The sequence below is a fragment of the Gymnoscopelus braueri genome (assembly GCF_963280865.1).
Source record: "Gymnoscopelus braueri genome assembly, chromosome: 3".
In the NCBI taxonomy this organism is placed as follows: Eukaryota; Metazoa; Chordata; class Actinopteri; order Myctophiformes; family Myctophidae; genus Gymnoscopelus; species Gymnoscopelus braueri.
This window is the reverse complement of record NC_137612.1, coordinates 59,340,732-59,364,445: the sequence shown is the minus strand read 5'-3', so window position 1 is coordinate 59,364,445 and position 23,714 is coordinate 59,340,732. Positions and strand designations below refer to the sequence as shown.

At 40.9% G+C, this 23,714-nt stretch overlaps 1 protein-coding gene across 1 annotated transcript; it reads right to left on the bottom strand.

The window, feature by feature from the left end:
- Positions 1 to 404: 404 nt before the first annotated feature.
- mcm2 (minichromosome maintenance complex component 2) lies at positions 405 to 20,656 on the bottom strand. The gene is made up of 20 exons (XM_080423864.1): positions 20,628 to 20,656; positions 18,304 to 18,494; positions 17,450 to 17,622; positions 16,548 to 16,681; positions 16,118 to 16,256; positions 14,936 to 15,033; positions 11,782 to 11,903; positions 10,707 to 10,914; positions 9,480 to 9,614; positions 8,605 to 8,796; positions 7,307 to 7,400; positions 6,497 to 6,575; positions 5,603 to 5,774; positions 4,601 to 4,727; positions 4,371 to 4,483; positions 3,825 to 3,986; positions 3,298 to 3,372; positions 3,002 to 3,184; positions 1,979 to 2,134; positions 405 to 1,454 (listed from the first exon to the last, which is right to left on the bottom strand). Exons 1-20 carry the CDS (start codon positions 20,631 to 20,633, stop codon positions 1,344 to 1,346), a joined length of 2,670 nt encoding a protein of 889 aa, XP_080279990.1. The 5' UTR covers positions 20,634 to 20,656; the 3' UTR covers positions 405 to 1,343.
- Between the last annotated feature and the right edge of the window lie 3,058 nt (positions 20,657 to 23,714).

The following is a 23,714-nucleotide window of genomic DNA, read 5'->3' as shown; positions in this document are numbered from 1 at the left end:
AACTATAAAGATGTTTGGTCGATGGCTTTCTTACAATTCCGTGTGAGATTTTTGCTTAAAAACAAAGAAATACAGATCTCTAATAGATATACACATCATGTGGATGGTTCATCAGATAGATCTACAAACCACATCTTCCATACACGTAACAAAAAAACAAAGACTAAGAATGTAACAAAAATGACATTTATCAAACGCACAATGAAACATGCTAGCCAATAGAGTGAAACATTGTTTCAACATGATAGCCAATAGCTGACGTCCATCCAAATCAAATGATGTAAAGTGAATCAGGAACATGTTCACATGAACGTTTAACAAAAAAGCTCAAGTCAAAGTGAGTCAGGTTGTCATGACAACATGTTTACCTCGAGAAACTATAGTTATTATTTATATTTATTTAGAGACTCCCAACATCACACAGGTCTAAAGGAGTAGTTCACCCCATGAAGCCTTGAATTCATGGAGATTTTTAGTTTTTGTCACATTCCTAAGGCAATAACTTGGTGACCAGCGGAGACCCGGTCATCAAATTATTGTCTCAGGAATGCGACAAAAACAAAACAAATCTCCCTGAATTCAAGGCTTCATGGGATGTGTAATTGATAGGAAATAAGTATTGTTTTGGGTGAACTACTCCTTTAAAGACGTTCATTTAAAGTCACAACGTGAGGTCCGTTCTGCAGGAGACAGTTGTGCCAGCCAGTGGTTCTCAAAGTGCGGTTTGGGAACCCCTAGGGGGTCCTTGAGGGGGGTCCTCAGGAAAATGTGTTAATAGCATTAAAAAAAAAGTGTTGTAACCACTATTTTATTCAGCTGTTCAAAAATAGCAGATCTACGAGCCCACAAGACATCGCGGGTCCGACACGTTGAGGGCTTGTAGATCTGCTATTTTAGAAATATTTTCCCAAAACAATCTCGAAGAATTGAATTTCGTTAGACCCCGCATCTTTTCATGTTTGAGAACCACGTGGCGTTCAGACATTTTGAATTCACTTGAACAAGAAGAGTCGTAGGTCAAACAACCAATCAGAACAACAGAGGTCATAGGTCAGGTCAAACAACCAATCAGAACACCACAGAGGTCATAGGTCAGGTTAAACAACCATTCTGAAACAATACAAAGTTCAACATTACAACTATTTACATTGTGTTCAACCAATGAACAGGCAGAGAGACAGGGGGGAGGAGCTATTCAATTGTAGAATGTCTAACAGACACAGTAGAATATTTCCGGTGACATGCTAGGTTTTGTAGGGGAGCATGATTGTTGTCCTTCTAGAGGTGTTGCCCTATGAGTTTCCTCTTGCCGTCGGTGGGAACAGAAAGCGCTGTTTATCTTTCTAGAACTGCTGCATTATGAGCTTCTTCTTGCCGTCGTGGGAGAACCTGTTGAAGCGGAAGAGCTCGCTGTCATAGAACGCCGTCAGGCTGTGGATGTTGATCTGTCTGGCCTGTGATTGGAGGAGAGAGGAGGAGAAAGTCCAATCAGGAACGCCAAATGCACGCGGGCAGCCCTGTGTGTTTTTAGCACCTTATGTCTAACCTTATGTACATACGGTACCTGCTGCTATGTGGACCTACCAGTGGTGGAAAAAGTACTCAAATGTTTTACTTAGGTAAAATTATCAATACTGCAATGTATAAATACTCCCTTACAAGTAAAAGTCCGGGGGAAAAAAATATTGACAATTGGAAATACTGAAGTAAAGTAAAAATTCCTCAAAAGTGTACTTAAGTATAGCACTTGAGTAAATGTACTTAGTTACTTTCCACCACTGGGACCTACCTTATGTCTAACCTCATGTGATTACTGAAAGTGCTGCTCTTATGCTATGTGCAGTGCCATATGTAGACTTCTTTAACTTGAACTAAATGAAGCTTACGCAAAAAAAATATTCCACCATTTCTTTCCAGCATTGAGTGTCAGACATGTACATGCAGTACCGGGGCCAGGCCAGCAGGCGGCAGCGTTTACCTTGTCCTGCAGGTCTTTCTCAGGGATCTCCACGGAGTCATTCTGGGCTCCATAGCGGTTCCTCTGGTAGGAGACCTGCTCCGACACCAGCTGCTTCAAGATGAACAGCAACAGCTCGTTGTTGTCTCTTTTGAACGCCAAGTAGCGGGAAAATGTCTGTGAGAGAGAGGGAGAGAGAAAATTGTACAGATGAATTGAGTACAAGTGTACACGGTGCGCGATACTGGCACCTAACTAAAGTATAAATCAACTGTAACTCTGAATGTCTAGAGTTCCTAATTAATTAGTTCTTTGGCTATTCGAAAACAGCAGATATACAAGGTCATTGCGCGGCACTCGGTGCTTGTAGATCTGCAATTTTTGAATAGCTAAAGAAATCGAAAAATGGCGCACAGATATGTTCCCGGTCTTAATGGGCTAGTACAGGGGTGGGCAACTTTGATGATGGAGAGGGCCACTATTTCCACACTCACTCACATTGCATATACAGTTGAGTAGACACCTCTTATCTCCATATTGTAACTTTTTTCGTAAATTAATGCCGTACTTCGCCATTCTGTCACACAAAAGTAGTAAATATTGCCGATCTACAAAGCTTAAAATGCGTTGCACCACGGCGCGTTTTGAGCTTGTAGATCTGCTATTTTTTTATTGGAATCCTGATTTTTTTTCTGGATATTTTTTAATCCTGAAAAGTTAATTTTTAATTTAATTTCAAATGCATTTAGTTATACTTAGGTTAACCTTTTGAACTTAAATACAAATACATTGGACATAAAAAAGACAATAGAATTTTAATACTAGTCATTAAGCTACTATAATATAGACTGAAGTAATTAAAGCGTGTCATGTTTGCATGTTTAGAATTGTAACAGCTGAAATCAATAATATATCAGGTATTCCGATATTAACCTGCGGGCCGCATTAAGTGAAGGTGGGGGCCTCATGTGGCCCCCGGGCCGCCAATTGCCCATGTATGGGCTGGTATATATGTGACATATATAAATATAAAAACACACATACCTTCCTCATGCTCCTCATGACGCTGAACTTCTGCGTGTCGATGAAGCTCTCCAGCATGACTCTGATGGCCATGTTGACGTCGTCCTCCTGGACGTAGTCCCGGAGGTGCATCCGGGCGTGAGCCTCCGCCATGCGGATCATCGACTCTATGTGACGCACCGTGATGGGAATGCTGCCTGTCGCCTGATTGGATGAGAGAGAAACAAGAGACATGGTGGGAATGCTGCCTGTCGCCTGATTGGATGAGAGGGAAAGACATGGCGTCATAGAGACACAGACAGACAGACTCTACTCACCATGGATTCTTTCCTCAGCTCACTGTAAATTCGAGCCACTTTATCCTGATCCATCTGGTTGAGTTTGGGATGAACCTAACACACACACACACACACAAAGTCAGGAACATATTTATTGTCACATCACAGGTTTACAGGCGTTTCCATATATGGTCTTAAAGGAGTAGTTCACCCAAACAATTACTTATTTTCTATCAATTACACACCCTTGAAGCCTTGGATTGTTTTGTTTTTGTCACATTCCTGAGCCAATAATATGATGACCGGCGAGTAGGAAACTTAAAGATTCTGGTCTCCTACAGACCCATGACCCGGTCATCAACTTATTGTCTCAGGAATGCGACAAATCGGCGACAAATCTCCATGAATTCATGGCTTCATGGGGTGTGTAATTGATAGAAAATAAGTCATGTTTTGGGTGAACTGCATAAGGAATACATAAGCACTTATTAACACATTCACTGTGTAGTATAAGGCCAGCCTTATGTAGCTGTGATGCTGTACATAATGTAGTACAGAGTACTTACTCGCTCCTTGGCGTACATGATGTACTTCCGCAGCAGTTCCTGCGGTACCAACGGGACGTCGGTCGAGTTGGGCAGAACCACTTCCTCCAGGCCGGCCACGTCCTTGTTGCTGGGGTGATGCTTGATGTGGGAGCCAACCACGAAGCGAGCCAGCATCTCATCCTGGTGGTGGGGAGGGACCAACGGCCAATCAATGGGACGCAACTCAATGGCATCGTCAAACGTCAATGTAACTATACTGCGTGCGTGCGTCTAAAGCTGGACAAGATAATCAGGGTGATTTTGGGTCAGAAACAACCCTCCCGGTACCGGGGGTGTTCGTACCCCAGCCTAGATCGGGAGTGAATCTCAGGCATAATTATCTAGTGTGAGCGGTTGAAAGGTACAATCGTAACCCTCTCCAGTTGCTCAAAGGACGGTCGGTCCAGATTGCTGCCAGATTTCAAAATCGTTCAAGATCCTACTGTCCTCCTAATGTCAAATCCTAATGTTTGAGCCCATCTTAACAACACACAGAACAGTGTGTGAGAGAGTGTGTGTGTTTACCTGGACAGGGTCCACAGTGTCTCGGACAACACAGAGGACATCAAATCGAGACACGATGGGTTCGGTCAGGTCAACATTCTCTGAGAAGGTCAGCGATGGGTCATACCTTCCACCTGCGCGCACACACACACACACACACACACACACATTTATAATAATATATTTATAATAATAATACTGCTAATACTACTACAACTAATAATAATAATTATCATAATAATAAACGGTACCAATAGGGTTAGAAGCAGCGATGATGGTACATCTGGCCTGTAGAGAGGTGACGATGCCGGCTTTAGAGATGGAGATACTCTGTTGTTCCATAGCTTCATGGATGCTGGTCCTGTCTGCATCATTCATCTATTCACAAACACAATTATTATTATTACTGCTTTGTTTTAGAGGTGAGCTGAAGTGAGCTTTTAGTTGTTATGCCCCCCAAACTCTGGAACTCTCTGCCAGTCATGCTTATAATGGTCTTCCTCTTTGACCTCACACTCACTGGTACGAGTGGTACGTACTCGTTTATAAAATCATCTCTGTCGGGTAGAAACCTCATATGTCCAAAACTGTTACTTTTCAGGATAAAAATGAAAAGTATCAAAAGTAGCAGATCCACAAGCTCGAAACGCATCATACTTTTGTGTGACGCAGTGGTGCAGTGGTTCTCAACCAGTGGTCCGGGGACCAGCCATCTACAAGCTCATAGCGCAGCACTCGGTGCCGCACTGAGCTTGTAGATCTGCTATCTTGAAAATGTGTGCATATCTGTGCATATTATATATTTTTAAAACACAAACATTTTTAACTAAAATGTTTGCTTCTGGGGGGTCCCTGGAACTAAACATTTTCAGATGGGGGTCCCCACGGCATAGGTATGGATTACCTTATCAAGCGTATTGATCAGACATATGGATGAACTTATCAAACGTACTGATCAGACATATGGATTAACTTATCAATCGTACTGATCAGACATATGGATTAACTTATCAATCGTACTGATCAGACATATGGATTACCTTATCAATCGTACTGATGATCAGACATATGGATTAATTTATCAAACGTACTGATCAGACATATGGATTACCTTATCAATCGTACTGATGATCAGACATATGGATTAATTTATCAAACGTACTGATCAGACATATGGATTACCTTATCAATCGTACTGATGATCAGACATATGGATTAATTTATCAAACGTACTGATCAGACATATGGATTACCTTATCAAACTCGTCGATCAGACAGACGCCCCGGTCGGCCAGGACCAGGGCTCCGGCTTCCAGGGTCCACTCTCTGGTGACCGGGTGTCTCTGGACGTAGGCGGTCAGACCCACCGCCGACGCCCCCTGGCCCGTGGTGAACACCGCCCGACTGGCCACCTTCTCCACATACCTGAAGAAATGAACCAAAAGAAAACAACAAAAAAACAGCGTTTAGTGAACACTTACTTCAAAATGACAGCAAAAACTGTCTCATAAACAACACTCAGTGGCTTCGCCCGGCCTGCAATAAGGAATCTATAACCCGTCCGCCCGCCCCGCGGTTCAGCCCGCGCATCACTATTGAGAAACACTGGCTTAAATCAACCTCTCTCCTCTATTCTGATGCCTGGTGACCCATTCAAACCAGGAACGCATCTCTGTCATTTTTTGATTTCTTTGGGCTATAAAAAAATTGCAGATATACAAGCTCATAGCGCGGCACTGAGTATCGCGCTAGGAGCTTGTAGATCTGCTATTTTTCTAGATCCTAACTAATGTTGCTATAATATCAGTGGTTCTCAAATTATATGTATTTGGCCGTGGACCCCCATCTCAAAATATGTTTTTCCAGGGACCCCCAGAGGTTGTAAAAGAGTTACAAATGTTTGCTTAAAAAAACGATAATATTCAAAGATTTTCACAAAATGTTCACGATTTTTCAAAAATAGCAGATTTACAACGCTATGAACTTGTAGATCTGCTATTTTTGAAAAGCCACAGAAATCTTAAAATGACACACAGATGCATTCCCGGTCTTAAAGGGTTAACATGCAGTTGGAAGTGTACCGGTATATGTGCATTTAGACATCGTTTTATGGTGAAAAAAACATCACTGTTTACACATGGACGTACTTGAGGAACTGGGACTTGGCCGTTCCTGGATCTCCACACAGAAGAATGTTGATGTCTCCACGGACCTTGTGTTTACCACCTACACAAGAAAACATTATCATCATCATGACACCACCACAGGTTTCTGCCAGACAGCAACCATATGGTAACAAGGTGTTACCATACTGTGGTACCATATTTACCGTATACTGTATATGTGCCATCAGTGGTGTAAAGTAACTAAGTACATTTACTCAAGCACTTGAGTTACTTTTACTTCAATGGAGTATTTCTTTTACTTCTTCTACTCCACTACATCTCAGAGGCAAATATTGTACTTTACTCCACTACAATTATTTGAAAACCTTAGTTACTTGTTACTTTGCAGATATCAATTACTATATTATAAAACATATATTAACCACTTTAGCCCTATATTATACCTATAGGCTATTTGAAAATAGCCGACCTACGAGCTCACAACGTGTCGTGATGAGACACGTTGTGAGCTTGTAGATCTGCTATTTTCAAACATTTGAGTACTTTTACTTTTGGTACTTTAAGTTGATTTTGATGCCAATACTTTGCAGACTTTTACTTGTAACAAAGTATTTCGACATTGCAGTATTGATACTTTTACTCAAGTAAAAAAATTGAGTACTTCTTCTACCACTGGTTACCATATAAAGTGTATGTGCCATATATACAGTATGTGCCACCATAACACCTTCAGAGGTGCTAACCCTGTGAACAGGTTAGATGGGTTCTTGGGTTCTCCACCAAACAGACATGGGTCTATGGTTACATTAGGGTCAGTGGGTGGGGAATTACCTGGGTTCTTGGGTTCTCCGCCAAACAAAGCGAGGGCCAGCGCTCTCTTGATGTCCTCATGGCCGTAGATAGACGGACCAATACTGGCGAAGATCTACGTGGGAACCGACAAGAAGTTCATATAAACCCCCAGAAAATGACAGTGAACGCTTGCTCAATAAAATAACCGATCTTCACGTTAACAGAACATCAGCGTTGTTCGATAGAACATCAAACTACGAATAATAATAATGATTCAGATTAGTTTGATAGATCAAACTAAGTACTGTAATAAAATAATTATTCAGATTAAGTATGTCAACTGTATTGTATTGTACTATAATGTTCTGCCATCTAGGCCAGTGGTTCTCAAACTTTATCAGGTCAAGGACCCCCAAAATGATATGTATTTGGCCGCGGACCCCCATGTCAAAATATTTTCTTCCAGAGACCCGTCCCAGAAGCAAAGATTTGATTTACAAATGTTCGCTTTAAACAATAACAATATTATTATATTCAAAGTTGGCAAACATTTTCATGATTTAAAAAAAATTGCAGATCTACAAGCTCATAGCGCGGTTAAAGTGGTTAAAATAATTGGCATGCTATATTAACACATTTTGCTGGGGACCCCCTGGAACCCCCCCAAAGACCCCTGGGGGTCCCCAGACCCCACTTTGAGAACCAATGGTCTAGGCACTCTTGTTAGACTGCATTGGCATTGTTTATGTCCTTTATACAAGGTGCTCTTGTACTTCTGTTAACACATTGACCGCCAGAGGTTAATCTCATAATGTACTCACCAGTGCCAACGTTTTATTGTTGTTTTTTGTTTTTTTCACGTCGCCATAGATCTTGTTAAAATCCTTAAGATTGAGCCGTACACGGTCTGTTTACATCGGCGACATCTCCCTGCGTGTACCAGTCCAAACCACGTGTCAAACGGAGCCGCCATGTTTGAGTTCTGACCGTTTATGTTAACATGGGAAATGCGAGGATGAAAAACTACATAGGTTTACAGGGGTTTTTGTGTACAACTTAGAATGGAGGCAGACGGGAAACAAAAAACGGGATCGCACTTCCGGTCGACTTCGGGTGGTGTTACACTGAAAATGGTCCCCCTAGAAAATTGAAAAAAAAAAAAAAATTCGAAAAAAAAAAAAAAGCACCACAGCCCGTAGGCTACGGGATCGGCGCTTAACCGTTGGATTTAACGGCCCGTAGAACTACGGGCCCGGCGGTCAATGTGTTAATGTGGACAAAAATAAATATTTCAAGAGTGTGTGTGTGTGTGTGTGTGTGTGTGTGTGTGTGCATACCCTCTCTCCTATGCGTTCGTCCTTGGACAGTAAGGTAATGGCTTTCACGTCTTCGTCCGTCATCTCGCCCACCGCCACGCGGTTGTCTTTGCGGGCGATGTGATTGGCCATGATCACCGTGGCGAACACGGGGAAGCCGTTCGCCATGTTGAGAGAACCGTCGTAGTTGTTGTTGTAGATGCCCGTCAGTTCCTGGTTGCACACAGAGAGAATGTTAAGTTGAAATAATGTTAGCATTAATGTTACCATGTAGATACCAGTCCTTTCATGATGACATACAGAGAACGTCAAGTTAAAATAATGTTAGCATTAATGTTGTGGTAGATACCAGTCCTGTCATGATGACATACAGAGAACTTCTTGTTTAGTGGAACTTGTTTAGAAGTGACTCCGTTTCTATAAATCAATGTTCTTCTTTTCTTCGTGTTTGTGTGTGTGTGTGTCTGTCTGTCTGTGTGTGTGGCAACTGTCGCAGCTAGGCAGATATCGACTCATAGGAACACACGCCTTGCCCATACATAACTAAACGTCAAATACTTTGACTGCGCAAATCCCCGGGTATGGACTAGTGTGTATTAACTAACACAAAAACATTAATTTACACAACACTGATGTAGGTTAGTGCTCTCAAACAAGTCTATGAAACTATCTATGAAATCTATGAAAAAGTGCAACAACATTTTACACAACATGTAGTGGGGGTCCCTGCTTCAGCTCTCTCTCAGCTAAGGGGTCCTTGGGCTGAAAAGACCCCTGGTCTAGGACTCTCCAAAAACCACATTGGACTCAAACTTCGGACTCTAATGTGTAGCAATGTTTCAGATGAACTTAACATCTCGTCTGTAATGTCTAATAATGTTTCAGAATCAACTTACGATCTCGTCTCCCGGCTTGCAGCTGTCCACGAGGTCGGCCAATAGGATCGCATCTTTGGAGCGTGGGAGGCGGCCTGCCGCCACCTTGCCCGGGCTCTCCTGGATGGTGATTCGCTGATAGTTCTGGTAGACGGTCTGTAGGAGGAAGTTGATTGGCTCATTAAACATGGGAGATGGATCTTACTGGTCAATGCATCTTGATAGAACATAAAACAAAAATAAAGGACAGTTGCTAAACCTGATGAAAAATAACTTCATGTATATGCAGTGGTGGAAAAAGTGCTCACATTTTCTACTTAAGTAAAAGTATCAATAGAAATACTCTGTAAGGGCGCGCTCTCACCGCACTTTTATTTTACCTCTGGGGCAGAATCTGCCAATGCATTGTCAATGTAAATGCGTGGGATTCACGCAAGAGCGGATTTTTCCGCTTGTCGCGCAGACCTTGCGTTTATCTGCTCTACACGACTTGTCCATTGGAAGCAGAAAACTGCTGGAGGCAGGAGATGATTTTCCCACTCTGTCCAATCGGGTGAGTTGAAGGCGGACCGTCCCAAGACTCAGGAAGCACCATGGTGCTCAAGGCAGCAGGCGGTGCGGGCTACGGGGACGGTCTTGAATGTGAGTGACAGGTGAGTCACAGCGTTTTTTAGAATCCGCTGGCTGCAAAAAACTGTGGCAACGCACAACCTGCGTTTAACAGCGGCCAGCCAACTTTTGGTGAGAGCGCGCCCTTACAAGTAAAAGGTGTTCAAAATGTTACTTGAGTAAAAGTACAAAAGTATTGGCATCAAAATATAAAGTGCCAAAAGTAAAAGTACTAAAATGTTTCAAAATTGCAGCTCTACAAGCTCACAACGCGTCGCATCTTGTAGATCTGCTATTTAAAAAATAGCCTATGTATAAAATAGGGCTAAAGTGGTTAATGTATGATTTATAATATTATCATTTATATCTGAAAAGTCATAAGTAACTAAAGTTTTCAAATAATTGTAGTGGAGTAAAAGTACAATATTTGCCTCTGAGATGTAGTGGAGTAGAAGTAAAAGTATTGAACATTGGAAATACTCCATTAAAGTAAAAGTACCTCAATTTTACTTAAGTACAGTACTTGAGTAAATGTACTTAGTCTTTTCAGGCTGCGACACATATACATAATACACAGTGGTGTAAAGTGAGAACTACTGATATAGATGATAATGTATAGTATATATATATATACAGTACCTGTTCCATGTTGATGTCAAATGGTCCCTGGCTCTGACATTCAGGACAGGACCCAGGTTTGACCTCCTGGTTCTGGGACTGGAAGAACGGACCGAGGACGAAGTTACACTTGTTACAGTTGTACTTGACCATCCCCAGCTGAGGCAGGACCCCCGTGCAGCTGGTGACCACCCCCGACGTACGGATCAACTGGTTTAGATGGAGCTGCCTGTTAAATACAAACACACAGGACATCAGTGGTGTAAAGTAACTAAGTACATGTACTCAAGTACCGTACTCAAGTACACTTTGGAGGATTCTTTTTTTACTTTACTGGAGTATTTCCCATTTTCAATCATTTTACTTCTACTCCACTACTTCTCAGAGGCAAATATTGTACTTTTACTCCACTACAATTATTTGATAGCTTTAGTTACTTCGGCCATTTGAAAATAGCATATCTACAAGATCACAAAGCTTGTAGATCTGCTATTTTCAAAAGATTTGTATACATTATGAACTTGTTAAATGGGACATTCTGCACAATACAACACAACACAGTACTTTTGGTACTTTAAGTATTGGCATTTTGATGCCAATACTTTTGTACTTTTAAATCGTAAATTATGACGACGACTTTTATTTGTAACAGAGTATTTCTTCACTGCAGTATGAATACTTTTACTTAAGTAAAAGATGCGAGTACTTTTTCCACCACTGTATAACATAACCAAAGTTAGTATAGTTAACTGAAACTAATTAAATAACCAATACTAGGACAGAGGTGTAGGTTATTATCAGAGACAACACAATCAGGTGGTTGACATGCAGCTGTGTGTCAGCACAGTGAGGACAATGTAGTTGTTTATATTGTTGTTTGTTTGTTCATTTGTTCATTCATTGTTTGTCAGCGGTTTCAAAACTCAAGTGTTGAACTGAAGCGGTAACACATGACACCTTCATAAATCTGCTGTTGAGCCAATCAAACTAAAGCTATGAGACACTGACCCGAGAAAAGAAAATGGAAACAGTACAGTTAAGTGTGTTTGTTGTCCTTTGAAGATTACAGAGCTGTGTGTGTGTATGTGTGTGTTACCTCAGTGATCGTAGTTCCTCCACCAGTGGAAGGTTACAGATTCGGACATGGATCTCGTGTGCAATGCGGTCGTATTTGGGGTACATGGCCAACACCACCTCCTTAGCCGCCTCATCGAACACCTGAAAACACACACACACACACACACACACACACTTTATCTTGACTGACTATTAGAGAGAAATCATTGGATACAAATATTTATAATTGTATGACGGAAAAAAGAACTAAACGTGTCGATTTGACTCCACCTCACCCCCTAGCACTCACCTCTTCAGACTCCACCTCACCCCCTAGCACTCACCTCTTCAGACTCCACCTCACCCCCTAGCACTCACCTCTTCAGACTCCACCTCACCTCCTAGCACTCACCTCTTCTGACTCCACCTCACCCCCTAGCACTCGCCTCTTCAGACTCCACCTCACCCCCTAGCACTCACCTCTTCTGACTCTACCTCACCCCCTAGCACTCACCTCTTCTGACTCTACCTCACCCCCTAGCACTCACCTCTTCAGACTCTACCTCACCCCCTAGCACTCGCCTCTTCAGACTCCACCTCACCCCCTAGCACTCACCTCTTCAGACTCTACCTCACCCCCTAGCACTCGCCTCTTCAGACTCTACCTCACCCCCTAGCACTCGCCTCTTCAGACTCCACCTCACCCCCTAGCACTCACCTCTTCTGACTCTACCTCACCCCCTAGCACTCACCTCTTCTGACTCTACCTCACCCCCTAGCACTCACCTCTTCTGACTCCACCTCACCCCCTAGCACTCACTTCTTCAGACTCCACCTCACCCCTAGCACTCACCTCTTCGGACTCCACCTCACCCCCTAGCACTCACCTCTTCTGACTCCACCTCACCCCCTAGCACTCACCTCTTCTGACTCCACCTCACCTCCTAGCACTCACCTCTTCTGACTCCACCTCACCTCCTAGCACTCACCTCTTCTGACTCCACCTCACCTCCTAGCACTCACCTCTTCAGACTCCACCTCACCCCCTAGCACTCACCTCTTCAGACTCCACCTCACCCCCTAGCACTCACCTCTTCAGACTCCACCTCACCCCCTAGCACTCACCTCTATAGAGTCCACCTCACCCCCTAGCACTCACCTCTATAGAGTCCACCTCACCCCCTAGCACTCACCTCTAGAGTCCACCTCACCCCCTAGCACTCACCTCTTCAGAGTCCACCTCACCCCCTAGCACTTACCTCTTCTGACTCCACCTCACCCCCTAGCACTCACCTCTGTAGTCCACCTCACCCCCATCAATCGCCTCTTCTGACTCCACCTCACCCCCTAGCACTCACCTCTTCTGACTCCACCTCACCCCCTAGCACTCACCACTATAGAGTCCACCTCACTTATGTGACTATTTACCTTGTTGTTTATTGACTAGACTTCATTGATGGGACATCATTTGAAATCTAATTTCCATTTGATTTCAGGAGTGAGTCTGGCATGATCGCCCATTCTGCAATATTGGCTGTGGGCTGGAGTTGGGCAGGAGTAATACCGTTGACTGACAACCCCTTCAGCCAATGATCGTTGTTCCCCTTCAGCCAATTGCAGTGCATTTTTACCACCTCCACAAATAATGTGACGCAACAGGACTTTTGAGATGGCCATGCCCAAAATAGGTTGCCTTATTCGGATACATGCGTGTCACTGCCCGCCCATGCCGGTTCTCTGAATTTTTAAATAGGCTCTGTCATGAATCATGACTCATGATTAATTGACCACATATATGAAGTTAAACAACTAAATTCTATCCAAACGATATCTTATAAGTAAATTCCGTGCCTCAAAAAAGAAGTTTGAGAGCGTTATAAAACTGAAAGTAAGAAGTGAAGGCACTCGCACAAACAACAATGGCTGCCGTTCGTCTTTTGTCGGCTGCACTCGGCTTCATTCGGGCTCACTCGAACTCGCCACCTGATTGGCCAACTGTCGCTGTCAATCACAGAACTATGAGCGACGACGCTGATAGGCTCGTCCATTTGGTGTACGGGCTAGAAACGCCCAGACAAGCCTTCAGGCCAGACTCACTCCTGAAATCAAATGGAAATGAGATTTCCGGAGGGAGGGTTTACCAGGCTACCTATAACGGACTGGGAGCCGCTGGAGGGAAGCCAGAATGGGGGGTGATGCGTTCTCACTTTGGAGTTCCTGTTAGAAGGCGCCTGGCAGCATTTTGGACTAGCTGAGGGAGGCTTGACTGATGCCAGCATAGAGATTTATTAAAATTGTATGAATCCATTAAGAACGGGAACTCATAACCACTTTAACCATTATTTTATACTTTTTTTTTTTTATCGTGAAAATGTGTGCAAATCAAAGCATATTTTGAGATGGGGGTCCGCGGCCAAATAGATATCATTTCTTTTAAACTGTTAGGATTTAAAAGGCATTTGTAGAATCACCCAGAAGCAAATATTTGAGTTACAAATGTTCGCTTTAAAAAAACATTAAAACAGTATATTCAAAGATTTGCTACACATTTTCACGATTTTTCCGACTCTCTGGAATGCCCTCTCTCTGGAGATCAGTCTGTGCCCTGATTCAAATCCCTCCTGAAAACTCACTTTTATAAAGCTGCCTTTATTTCCAAAATGTTTTAACCTCTTGTGTTCTACTGCATTTGATTTGCTGCGATTAGTTTTGTTGCTCCATCTCCTGTTGTATGTTGCGTTTTTGATCATCTGTGAAGCACTTTGTATTAATGCGGTTTTGAAAGGTACTATATAAAACAATTTGTTATTATATTACAAATATAGATATTAGACAATGTAATATATCTCTGATGGAGGGCAGAAACCAGCCAACTCCAAAATGATAATGTTTCAGGAAATGAAAAAACAAAAACAATCATTGATAAGAACAGCTGAATGGACCTCCAAGCTCACAATGAGGTTGGAGGTCAAAAGGGGGCAGAGCCTGGAGTCAGCTAACTCCACCCCCCTTTGGTGGACTTAGCTGGTTTAGCAGAAAGCGCTTTTTAATACTTTCCATTGGTTCAATAATTTTTTTACCAACACACAGGTATAAAGGGTGTTCAATAGCACTGATTTATGGAAATAAATGCAAAAGCGGAAAAATTGAGTTTGCTGGTTTCTGCCCGACAGCAACGATATAACATATTATACCTTTAACATCTCGGTAGGAGCTTCAGGCAGGAAGTAGGCCAGAACATGCTCTCTAGCCGCCAAGTCTTCATAGTTCACCACCAGACTCTCCTTGTTCTCTGTAACATAGAGGTCAAAGGTCAGAGTGTATCCAAGTGGTGGGCCGTACGACCTTCGGTTCCATATTAACCAACACGTGTTTTTCTTATTCACAATGGTGTAAAGTAACTAAGTACTAAGTTTACTCAAATACTGTACTTAGGTACGATTTGAGGAATATTTTACTTTAGTGGAGTATTTCCAATTTTCAGTACTTTTGCTTCTACCCCACTACATCTCAGAGGCAATTATTGTACTTTTACTCCACTACAATTATTTGAAAACTTGTTACTTTGCAGATATAAATTATTATATTATAAACATACAGAAAGCACTTTAGCCCTGTTTTATACCTAGGCTATTTGAAAATAGCAGATCTACAAGCTCACAACGCATCGCAGCTTGTAGATCTGCTATTTTCAAACAGTCTAGTACTTTTACTTTTGGTACTTCAAGTATATTTGATGCCATGTCTGATATGATGCCAATACTTGTGTACTTTTACTCAAGTAACATTCTGAGTACTTAGTCCACCACTGCTTATTAAAAGCTGTATGGTTGTATTTGCACATGTCACTGATGTTTTAAAAGAAAAACATTGTCTGTGTTATTATTATTATTAACACATTCCATGCCAGACGTTAATCTCATAATGTACTCACCAGTGCCAACGTGTTATTGTTGTTTTTTTGTTTTTTTCACGTCGCCATAGATCTTGTTAAAATCCTTAAGATTGAGCTGTGCACTGTCTGTTTACATCGGCGAGATCTCACTGAATCTACCAGTGCAAACCACATGTCAAACGGAGCTCCATGGTTGTAGTTAGAGTGGATTACGTTAAACAGTGATATGCGAGGAGAAAAAACTACAGGAAGAGAATTGAGTTTCAGTTTCGTCATTAGAACGAGGGCCGACGTGATCGGCAAAACCGGATCCCAAATAATTCTGTTTCCGGTCTTCAAACCGGAACCGGAAATGGATAAAAAAATTCCGAAAGTGCACCTGGGGGGGGGGATCTACGCGATTGGCACGCTGCGGCTTTAAATAGGTTCGCGTAGATCTACGCGATTGGCATTCAATGTGTTAATAACAATAAATACTAACCTTTGCACATGTCAGAGATCTTCTCCTTGAAGACGTTGTGTCCGTGTTCGTCCACATGGGTCCTCAGGAAGTTCTTGAAGCGGTGGTAGATCTCCAACCTGGGAGCTGCCATGGAAACCCACTCTCTGACTGTATGGCCCTGGAATACAATGATAATAGTCATTATAATAATTATAATCTCTCTGCTCATCATTACATGTACAACACTTTGTATAATCGGCCTCAGGTCTACATGTGTTAATCTTATTAAAATGTCCAGGTGTGAAAGCAACCTAAAACAACATGTATTATGAACCTTAACATCTTCAGGTATCATCGTTAATAATAATAATAATGATGAACCTTCATATCTTCAGGTATCATCGTTAATAATAATAATAAACCTTCATATCTTCAGGTATCATCGTTAATAATAATAATAATGATGAACCTTCATATCTTCCAGGTTTTCGATGCTCTCGATCATTTCCTCGTCCTCTGCCTCTCCGGCTCCGCCCTCTGCCGCTCTCTCAGCCATTCGTCTTCTCCGTGCAGCCGGCCGCTCGTCATCCTCATCCTCGCTGTCTGGAAACCAAACATTAAGATGATACTAAAAACCATAACATTCAATTAAAAGATCGAACCATTACATTACAGCTCTGCAGAAACTACAGAATGTCTTTGCGTTGTATTTATCTGACGTTTTGTTTAGACATTTACTGCTGTGAGATGGATACACAACATCTGTATGGATACATAACATCTGTATGGATGCAGTAGGTTGCATGTCCACCCCCACACACACACACACACACACACAGGGTCCCCAAATTATTTAGGGGGTCCCCAGATGATGAGCTTAATGTGCAACATTGTTTTCTCACTCAACAGTAAACACAAACATACAGTATCGGGGCATACAGGGTATCTGTACATTTATAAAGTTACAATTTAATGACTTTTAAGACCTTTTTAATGACAACTATTACGTAAGAAAGAGGCAAACATTGTGAAAATAGCCGATCTACAAGCTCATAACGCCTTGCCGTGCGAGGCGTTGTGAGCTTGTAGATCACTAAATGTAATGCCTACAATTCCAAGTGCTTGTGAGGGTGGGGGGTCTTGTATGATTATTTTTGGGGGTCCCGAATTCAAATGTGATTATTTTCGGGGGTCCCCAGTTCAAATGTGATTATTTTCGGGGGTCCCCAGTTTAAATGTGATTATTTTGGGGGGTCCCCAGTTCAAATATGATTATTTTCGGGGGTCGCGGCCTGAAAAGTTTGGGAACCCTTGGTCTACTCAGTCTATCATCGATTCCTCTCTCAGACAGACAGACACGCAGACACTCACCATACAACAGTCCTCTCCTCAGCCTATCAGAGACTCCTCTCTCTCGGTCCCGCCTCCTCATTGCCTCCTCAGCAGCCGCCCTGGCTCCGGGACTGAGCTCTGATAGGTCCTCGTCCTCCAGGTCCAGCCCCTCTGCCTCATAACGATCCAGCTCTGGGATGACACGGTAGTCCCTGATTGGACGACACCATGCATACGTTAACAATGATGGATGGTCTAACGTTCATTAGAAGGACAGTATCAGTCACTATAAGCAGGGACGTGCGTTTAGGGCTGTCAGGATTACAAATTTAAGTTGACGATTAATTATCACTCAAATAATTGCTATTAACAATTTAATTGTGTGTTTGGCATTGAACATATGAAGCCAAAAAAAAATTGCACAGGGCAGATATGACAAATAACTGAAATATTGACACATTTAATTTTATACATGTTAAAAAAAGAGCAGAAATAGCTGATCTCTGATTGTAGATCAGCTGTTTCTGCTCTTTTTTATATTTGAAAATGGAAACAATTATGACTATTATGCAAAAATAATCGCGATTATCTCAAATAATTGCGATTAGACGATTATGTAATAATTGTGACAGGCCTAATACTGAATCAAGCAACTTAAAGACAGTCTGTGGTGAAACACAAAAGCCTGAGGTAAAATGACCCCAGAAGTGTTTTTGAAGTGAAATACTCCTTTAACAATACATAAATAATAAACATCGTTTCCTCAGCTAATATAACATTATTAACATGAATTATTATATTCATAAACATAAACATGGTCACCTGTCCATAGCCTCTCCTATCAGCTAATATAACATTATTAACATGAATTATTATAATGAATAAATAATCACCTCTCCATAGCGTCTCCTATGAGCTCCTCTCCGTCTCCATCCTCCTCCTCGTTGAGGGTCTGGTCTCCCAGGAGACCCTCAGACTCGTCCTCAAACGGGGGCAAATCCCTGCCAGGACTGGAGGTCATATCCCCGCGCCTGGAGGTGTCTCTGGTGGGGCTGGTAGCACCCTGGAACGACTCTGAGGAATCCTAAAATATAATACACATAGATTTACATTAATAAATAATTACATTTATTAAGGAACGACTCCGAGGACTCAGAGGAATCCTGAATATATAAGTTTATGAATAAAGCATATAAAATGATCTATTTATTAATTATCTGTGAGGGCCACATGCGGCCCCCACCTTCACTTAATGCGGCCCGCAGGTTAATATCAGAATACTGATATATTATTGATTTCAGCTGTTAAAATTCTAAACATGCAAACATGACACGCTTTAATTACTTCAGTCTATATCATTAGTTTAATTACTTTTTATGTCCAATGTATTTTACTTAAGTTCATAAAGTTAACATAATGCATTTGAAATCAAATAAAAATGTTACTTTTCAGGATTCCAATTCAAAAATACCAAAAAAGAATTCAGGATCCCAATTTTAAAATTGCAAAAATAGCAGATCTACAAGTTCGGCTATTTTTGCTACTTTTGTGTGACATACTAGAATGACGAAGGACGGCATTCATTTACGAAAAAGTTAAAATACGGAGATAAGAGGTTTCTGCCCGACAGCAACAATATGGCCCTCTGGACTGAGTGTGGAAATATAGTGGCCCTCTCCATCATCAAAGATGCATCACCCCTGTCCTATATTCATCCATCATCGCAGTTCCCGCCCACTTCCTGGTTTTTCCTGGTGCCGGAAGAAAAAACTCAATGCATTTTTCCATTGACATTTCCAAATCTATTAATTTAAGCCTCGAATCAAGCCATCATGACATGACATGAATCATGACCATAAAACGTTTTTTTCTGTGATTTTTTTTAATTTTATATTTAATTATATGATATACTATATTTAATAAATAACCTTTGTTTTGCCGTTTTAAAAAAATAATAATCACAGAATCAAACGTTTTATGGTCATGATTCATGTCATGTCATGATGGCTTGATTCGAGGCTTAAATTAATAGATATAAATATTTTTGGAAATGTCAATGGAAAAATGCATTGAGTTTTTTCTTCCGGCACCAGGAAAAACCAGGAAGTGGGCGGGAACTGCGATGCTGGAATGGGACCGTTAGGAGGGAATCGTTATCCCAACGCTCGCATCAAAATCACTAATACAAACATCGGCTATTTGCCAATAGCAGATCTACAAGCCCACAGCGCATAGATCCCAACAGATGCCATCTGGACTCAGACACATGTCAACACCCCCCCCAACCCCCCACACACACACACACACACACACACACACACACACACACACACACACACACACACACACACACACACACACACACACACACACACACACACACACACACGGCAACATCATCACAGCCTCCATAACAAACTAATTCACACTGAAACACAATCTATTAACTAACCGTTACAAACTATAAATCTATAAATGAACAGTTACCAACAAGTACAAATACATATGATACAAGTGACTCAGACAACCTAAAACTAGTAGATTGTGCAGATCAGATGTATAAAGTTACATACGATGTGCTACTACACTGTCTGTGTGCATTGTATCTATGGGATTATGTCATATTTACCTACTTTATTGTATAGTCACTAGTGGTGTAAAGTAACTAAGTACATTTACTCAAGTACTGTACTTAAGTACAATTTTGAGGTATGTTTACTGGAGTATTTCCAATTTTCAGTACTTTTACTTCTACTCCACTACATCTGATCTCAGAGGCAAATATTGTACTTTTGTCTTTGTGTATACAAATCTTCTGAAAATGGCAGATCTACAAGCTCACAAGGCATGGCATCGTGAGCTTGTAGATCTGATATTTTCAAATTGCAGAAATGTATATAGGACTGAAGTGGTTAATGTGTGTTTCATAATAATAATATAAATCTACAAAGTAACTAGTAACAAAAGTTTTCAAATAATTGTAGTGGAGTAAAAGAACAATAGTTTCCTCTGAGATGTAGTGGAGTAGAAGTAAAAGTACTGACAATTGTAAATAGAGAATAAAGTAAACATTATAACATACCTCAACATTTTACTTAAGTAGTACTTGAGTACATGTACTTAGTTACTTGTCTTTACACCACTGTAAACGTGTACATTAGTCTCATTGTGACATTAAAACAGTGTATGAGAGTATATTTATAATATTTCTACTCACCGCCATAGTTTCAGGTCTGCTCTGTAACTCTGCTCAGAACAAAGTGTCTTTTCGCGCGAGAACGATCACGTGATCCCCGAAGCCCGCGAAAATAACATGAATATTCAACAAGGACGCGCTGTCATTGGCCGGTTGGCGTAAGAGGGCGGGGACTTAACCAGAGAGAGCATTTTGATTGGACAACGGGGCGGGGCCATGTGGACGGGACAGCCAATCGCATGCATCCCCTGACCTGCAGACGTCATTTTGAGGGAGGAGTTTCTTTCCCGGGAAAGTGAAGGGAGGTGTTTGGATCCTGTTCCCCTGCTCACCTCACAGAGTAGATAGCGCCTCCTGCTGGGCTGGAGGAGGAGTGTTCATTTCATAAACATGTTTTATAAACATGATTAATCTCATTTAATCAGGGGTGGAAAAAGTACAAAAATGTTTTTAGTGAAAGTATCAATACTGCAATGTAGCAGTACTGTACTGTATTGGTATCAAAATGTACTTAAAGTACCAAAAGTAGAAAGTACTGATTGTGCAGAATGTCCCATTTCACAAAGTTTTCAAACATATAAAATGCATAAAAATCTTTTGAAAATAGCAGATCTACAAGCTCACAATGCGTCGCATTGTGACGCATTGTGAGCTTGTAGATCGGCTATTTTCAATTGGCCGAAATGTATAGGGCTGAAGTGGTTTTGTAATAATATTTAATAATAAAAAATTAATATTAAAAATAATAATAAAAATAATTGTAGTGGAGTAAAAGTACAATATTTTCCTCTGAGATGTAGTGGAGTAGAAGTAAAAGTACTGACAATTGGAAATACTCCAGTAAAGTAAAAAAAATACCTCAAAATTGTACTTGAGAACATGCACTTTGTTAGCCTACTTTACACCACTGAATTTAATCAGGGACAGTGGTTCTCAAACGTTTTCATGTCAAGCACTTTTGCAGAATCTCTGGGACCCCCCAATCTACACTGTAAAAGCATCAACGTCATCAATATCAATGTTAGTGTACAAATGGACCCTCATGGGTCCATTTGGTTCCAAGTGTACACTCTCAGAGTTACACACGTGTAAAGATTCATTTGGTTCCATGTACACTCTTTGAGTTACAGACTTCTAAGGGTCCATTTGGTTCCCGAGTCCTGACTATCATAGATTTTGCTAGGGACCCCCTGGAACCCCGTCACAGACCCCTGGGAGTCTGTGACGGGGTCAGTACAATTTTGAGGTACTCAAGTTTACTTTCCTGGAGTATTTCCAATTGTCTATACTTTTACTTCTACTCCACTACATCTCAGAGGCAAATATTATACTTTTACTCCACTACAATTATTTGAAAACTTTAGTTACTAGTTACTTTGCAGAAATAAATTATTACATTATAAAACATACCGTAACTACTTTAGCCCTATGTCATACCTAGGCTGTTTGAAAATAGCCGATCTACAAGCTCGCATTGTGAGCTTGTAGATCTGCTATTTTCAAACATTTTGGTACTTTAAGTACATTTTGATACCAATACTTTTGTACTTTTACTCCAGTAAACTTTTAATTCCGGACTTTTACTTGTACCAGAGTACTTCTACATTGCAGTATTGATACTTTTACTAAAGTAGAACATTTGAGTACTTTTTCAACCACTAGTGTTTTCAGAGTGTATGCACCTGTCTGCCTGAGATCCTATGTTGTTTTCTCTACTATAAGCAACTTCAGTTGAAACACAATTAGCTTCTAATTGTGTTGAAATGAAACAAAAGCAACAGATTCCAACATGTTTAATTAAATGTTAAAGTACATGATTAATTAAACATGTTTCATGATCAAAAATCATTCCACATTATGTTCATTCACCAGATGTAACATTAACCCTTTCATAACAAACCCAGAATACAATTATTTGATCGTAATAAACTATCCAGTTAAAAAGCAGCCCATAACAGTAAATAATAATAATATAAACAATAATAGAAATAGTAATAATAATAATAACAAACATAACCCTGTTAATACACAGCGGATAACAGTGAGCAATAATACAAAAAAACTATAATATCAACATAATATACATACAGCAGTGGTTTTCAAAACCCCCAAATGTCCAAGATGTTTTAGTTTTGTTCTTATGATCTAGAAGCTCACAACGTGTCGCATAATGCATTCCGAAGTTGTAGATCTGCTATTTCCAAATGGTCGATGTGTATACTGTAGGGGTTAAAGTGGTTTTAATGCGATATTAACTCATTTTAGCTGGGGACCCCCTGAACCCCCCTCAAAGACCCCTGGGGGTCCCCGGGCCCCACTTTGAGAACCACTGGCATACAGTATCAAAACAGAGCAGATTCTCCATTTACACAAGAAAACCCTCGTTATTATTTTTAAAGGAATACTTAACTCAAAAATATATATTCTTTGTCGCATTCCTGAGCCAATAATCCAATATTTAATTGAAGTTAATAGAAGACCAATCTTAACAAGAGAAACATTTAAAAGATTATTTTGGTCTCCTATCGCGGCAGCAAATATTGGATTATTGGCTCAGGAATGCAATAAAAACAACAACATATAATCTCCATGAATTCAAGTCTTCATGGGGTGAGCAATTGATAGGATTAAAATTTTTTTGGTTGAAGTATTCCTTTAACATTACAGGTGTTATTTTAACTCTGACAATAGTTCAATTTGTACAGTGTGTTATTTTAACCCTAAAGACAGGCTTTGGGGGTTAAATGAATACTGAGGGTTTTACTGTGCAGCAGCATAAAAACCATTAAAATAACAAAACAAGACTGTGTGCTTCAGCCCGTGTTTACTTTGATGTCTCAGTCCTACATTATTATTAGCCCATTAACCCATTAAATCCGGGAAGCACCTGTGTCATTTTAGATTTATTTGGCAATTTTTTTGAAAAATCGTTAACATGTGTAGCAAATCTTTGAATATAATTTATTTTTAATGCAAACATTTGTAACTCAAATCTTTGCTTCTGGGGGATTCTACAAATGTCTTCTAAATCCTAACAGTTTTTTTTTGTGCTATATTAGCGGTGCTCCAACTTGTGTTCCAACAATGTCAAGGACCCCCAAAATTGTA

What these genes read in the sequence shown, in the direction of transcription:
- mcm2 (XM_080423864.1), bottom strand. An exon ending in GCCAAGTCCCAGTTCCTCAA is followed by an intron (nt 5,775 to 6,496) that starts GTACGTCCATGT and finishes TCATTTCTTCAG; the next exon opens with GTATGTGGAGAAGGTGGCCA. An exon ending in TGATCGACGAGTTTGATAAG is followed by an intron (nt 4,728 to 5,602) that starts GTAATCCATATG and finishes GTTTGTGAATAG; the next exon opens with ATGAATGATGCAGACAGGAC.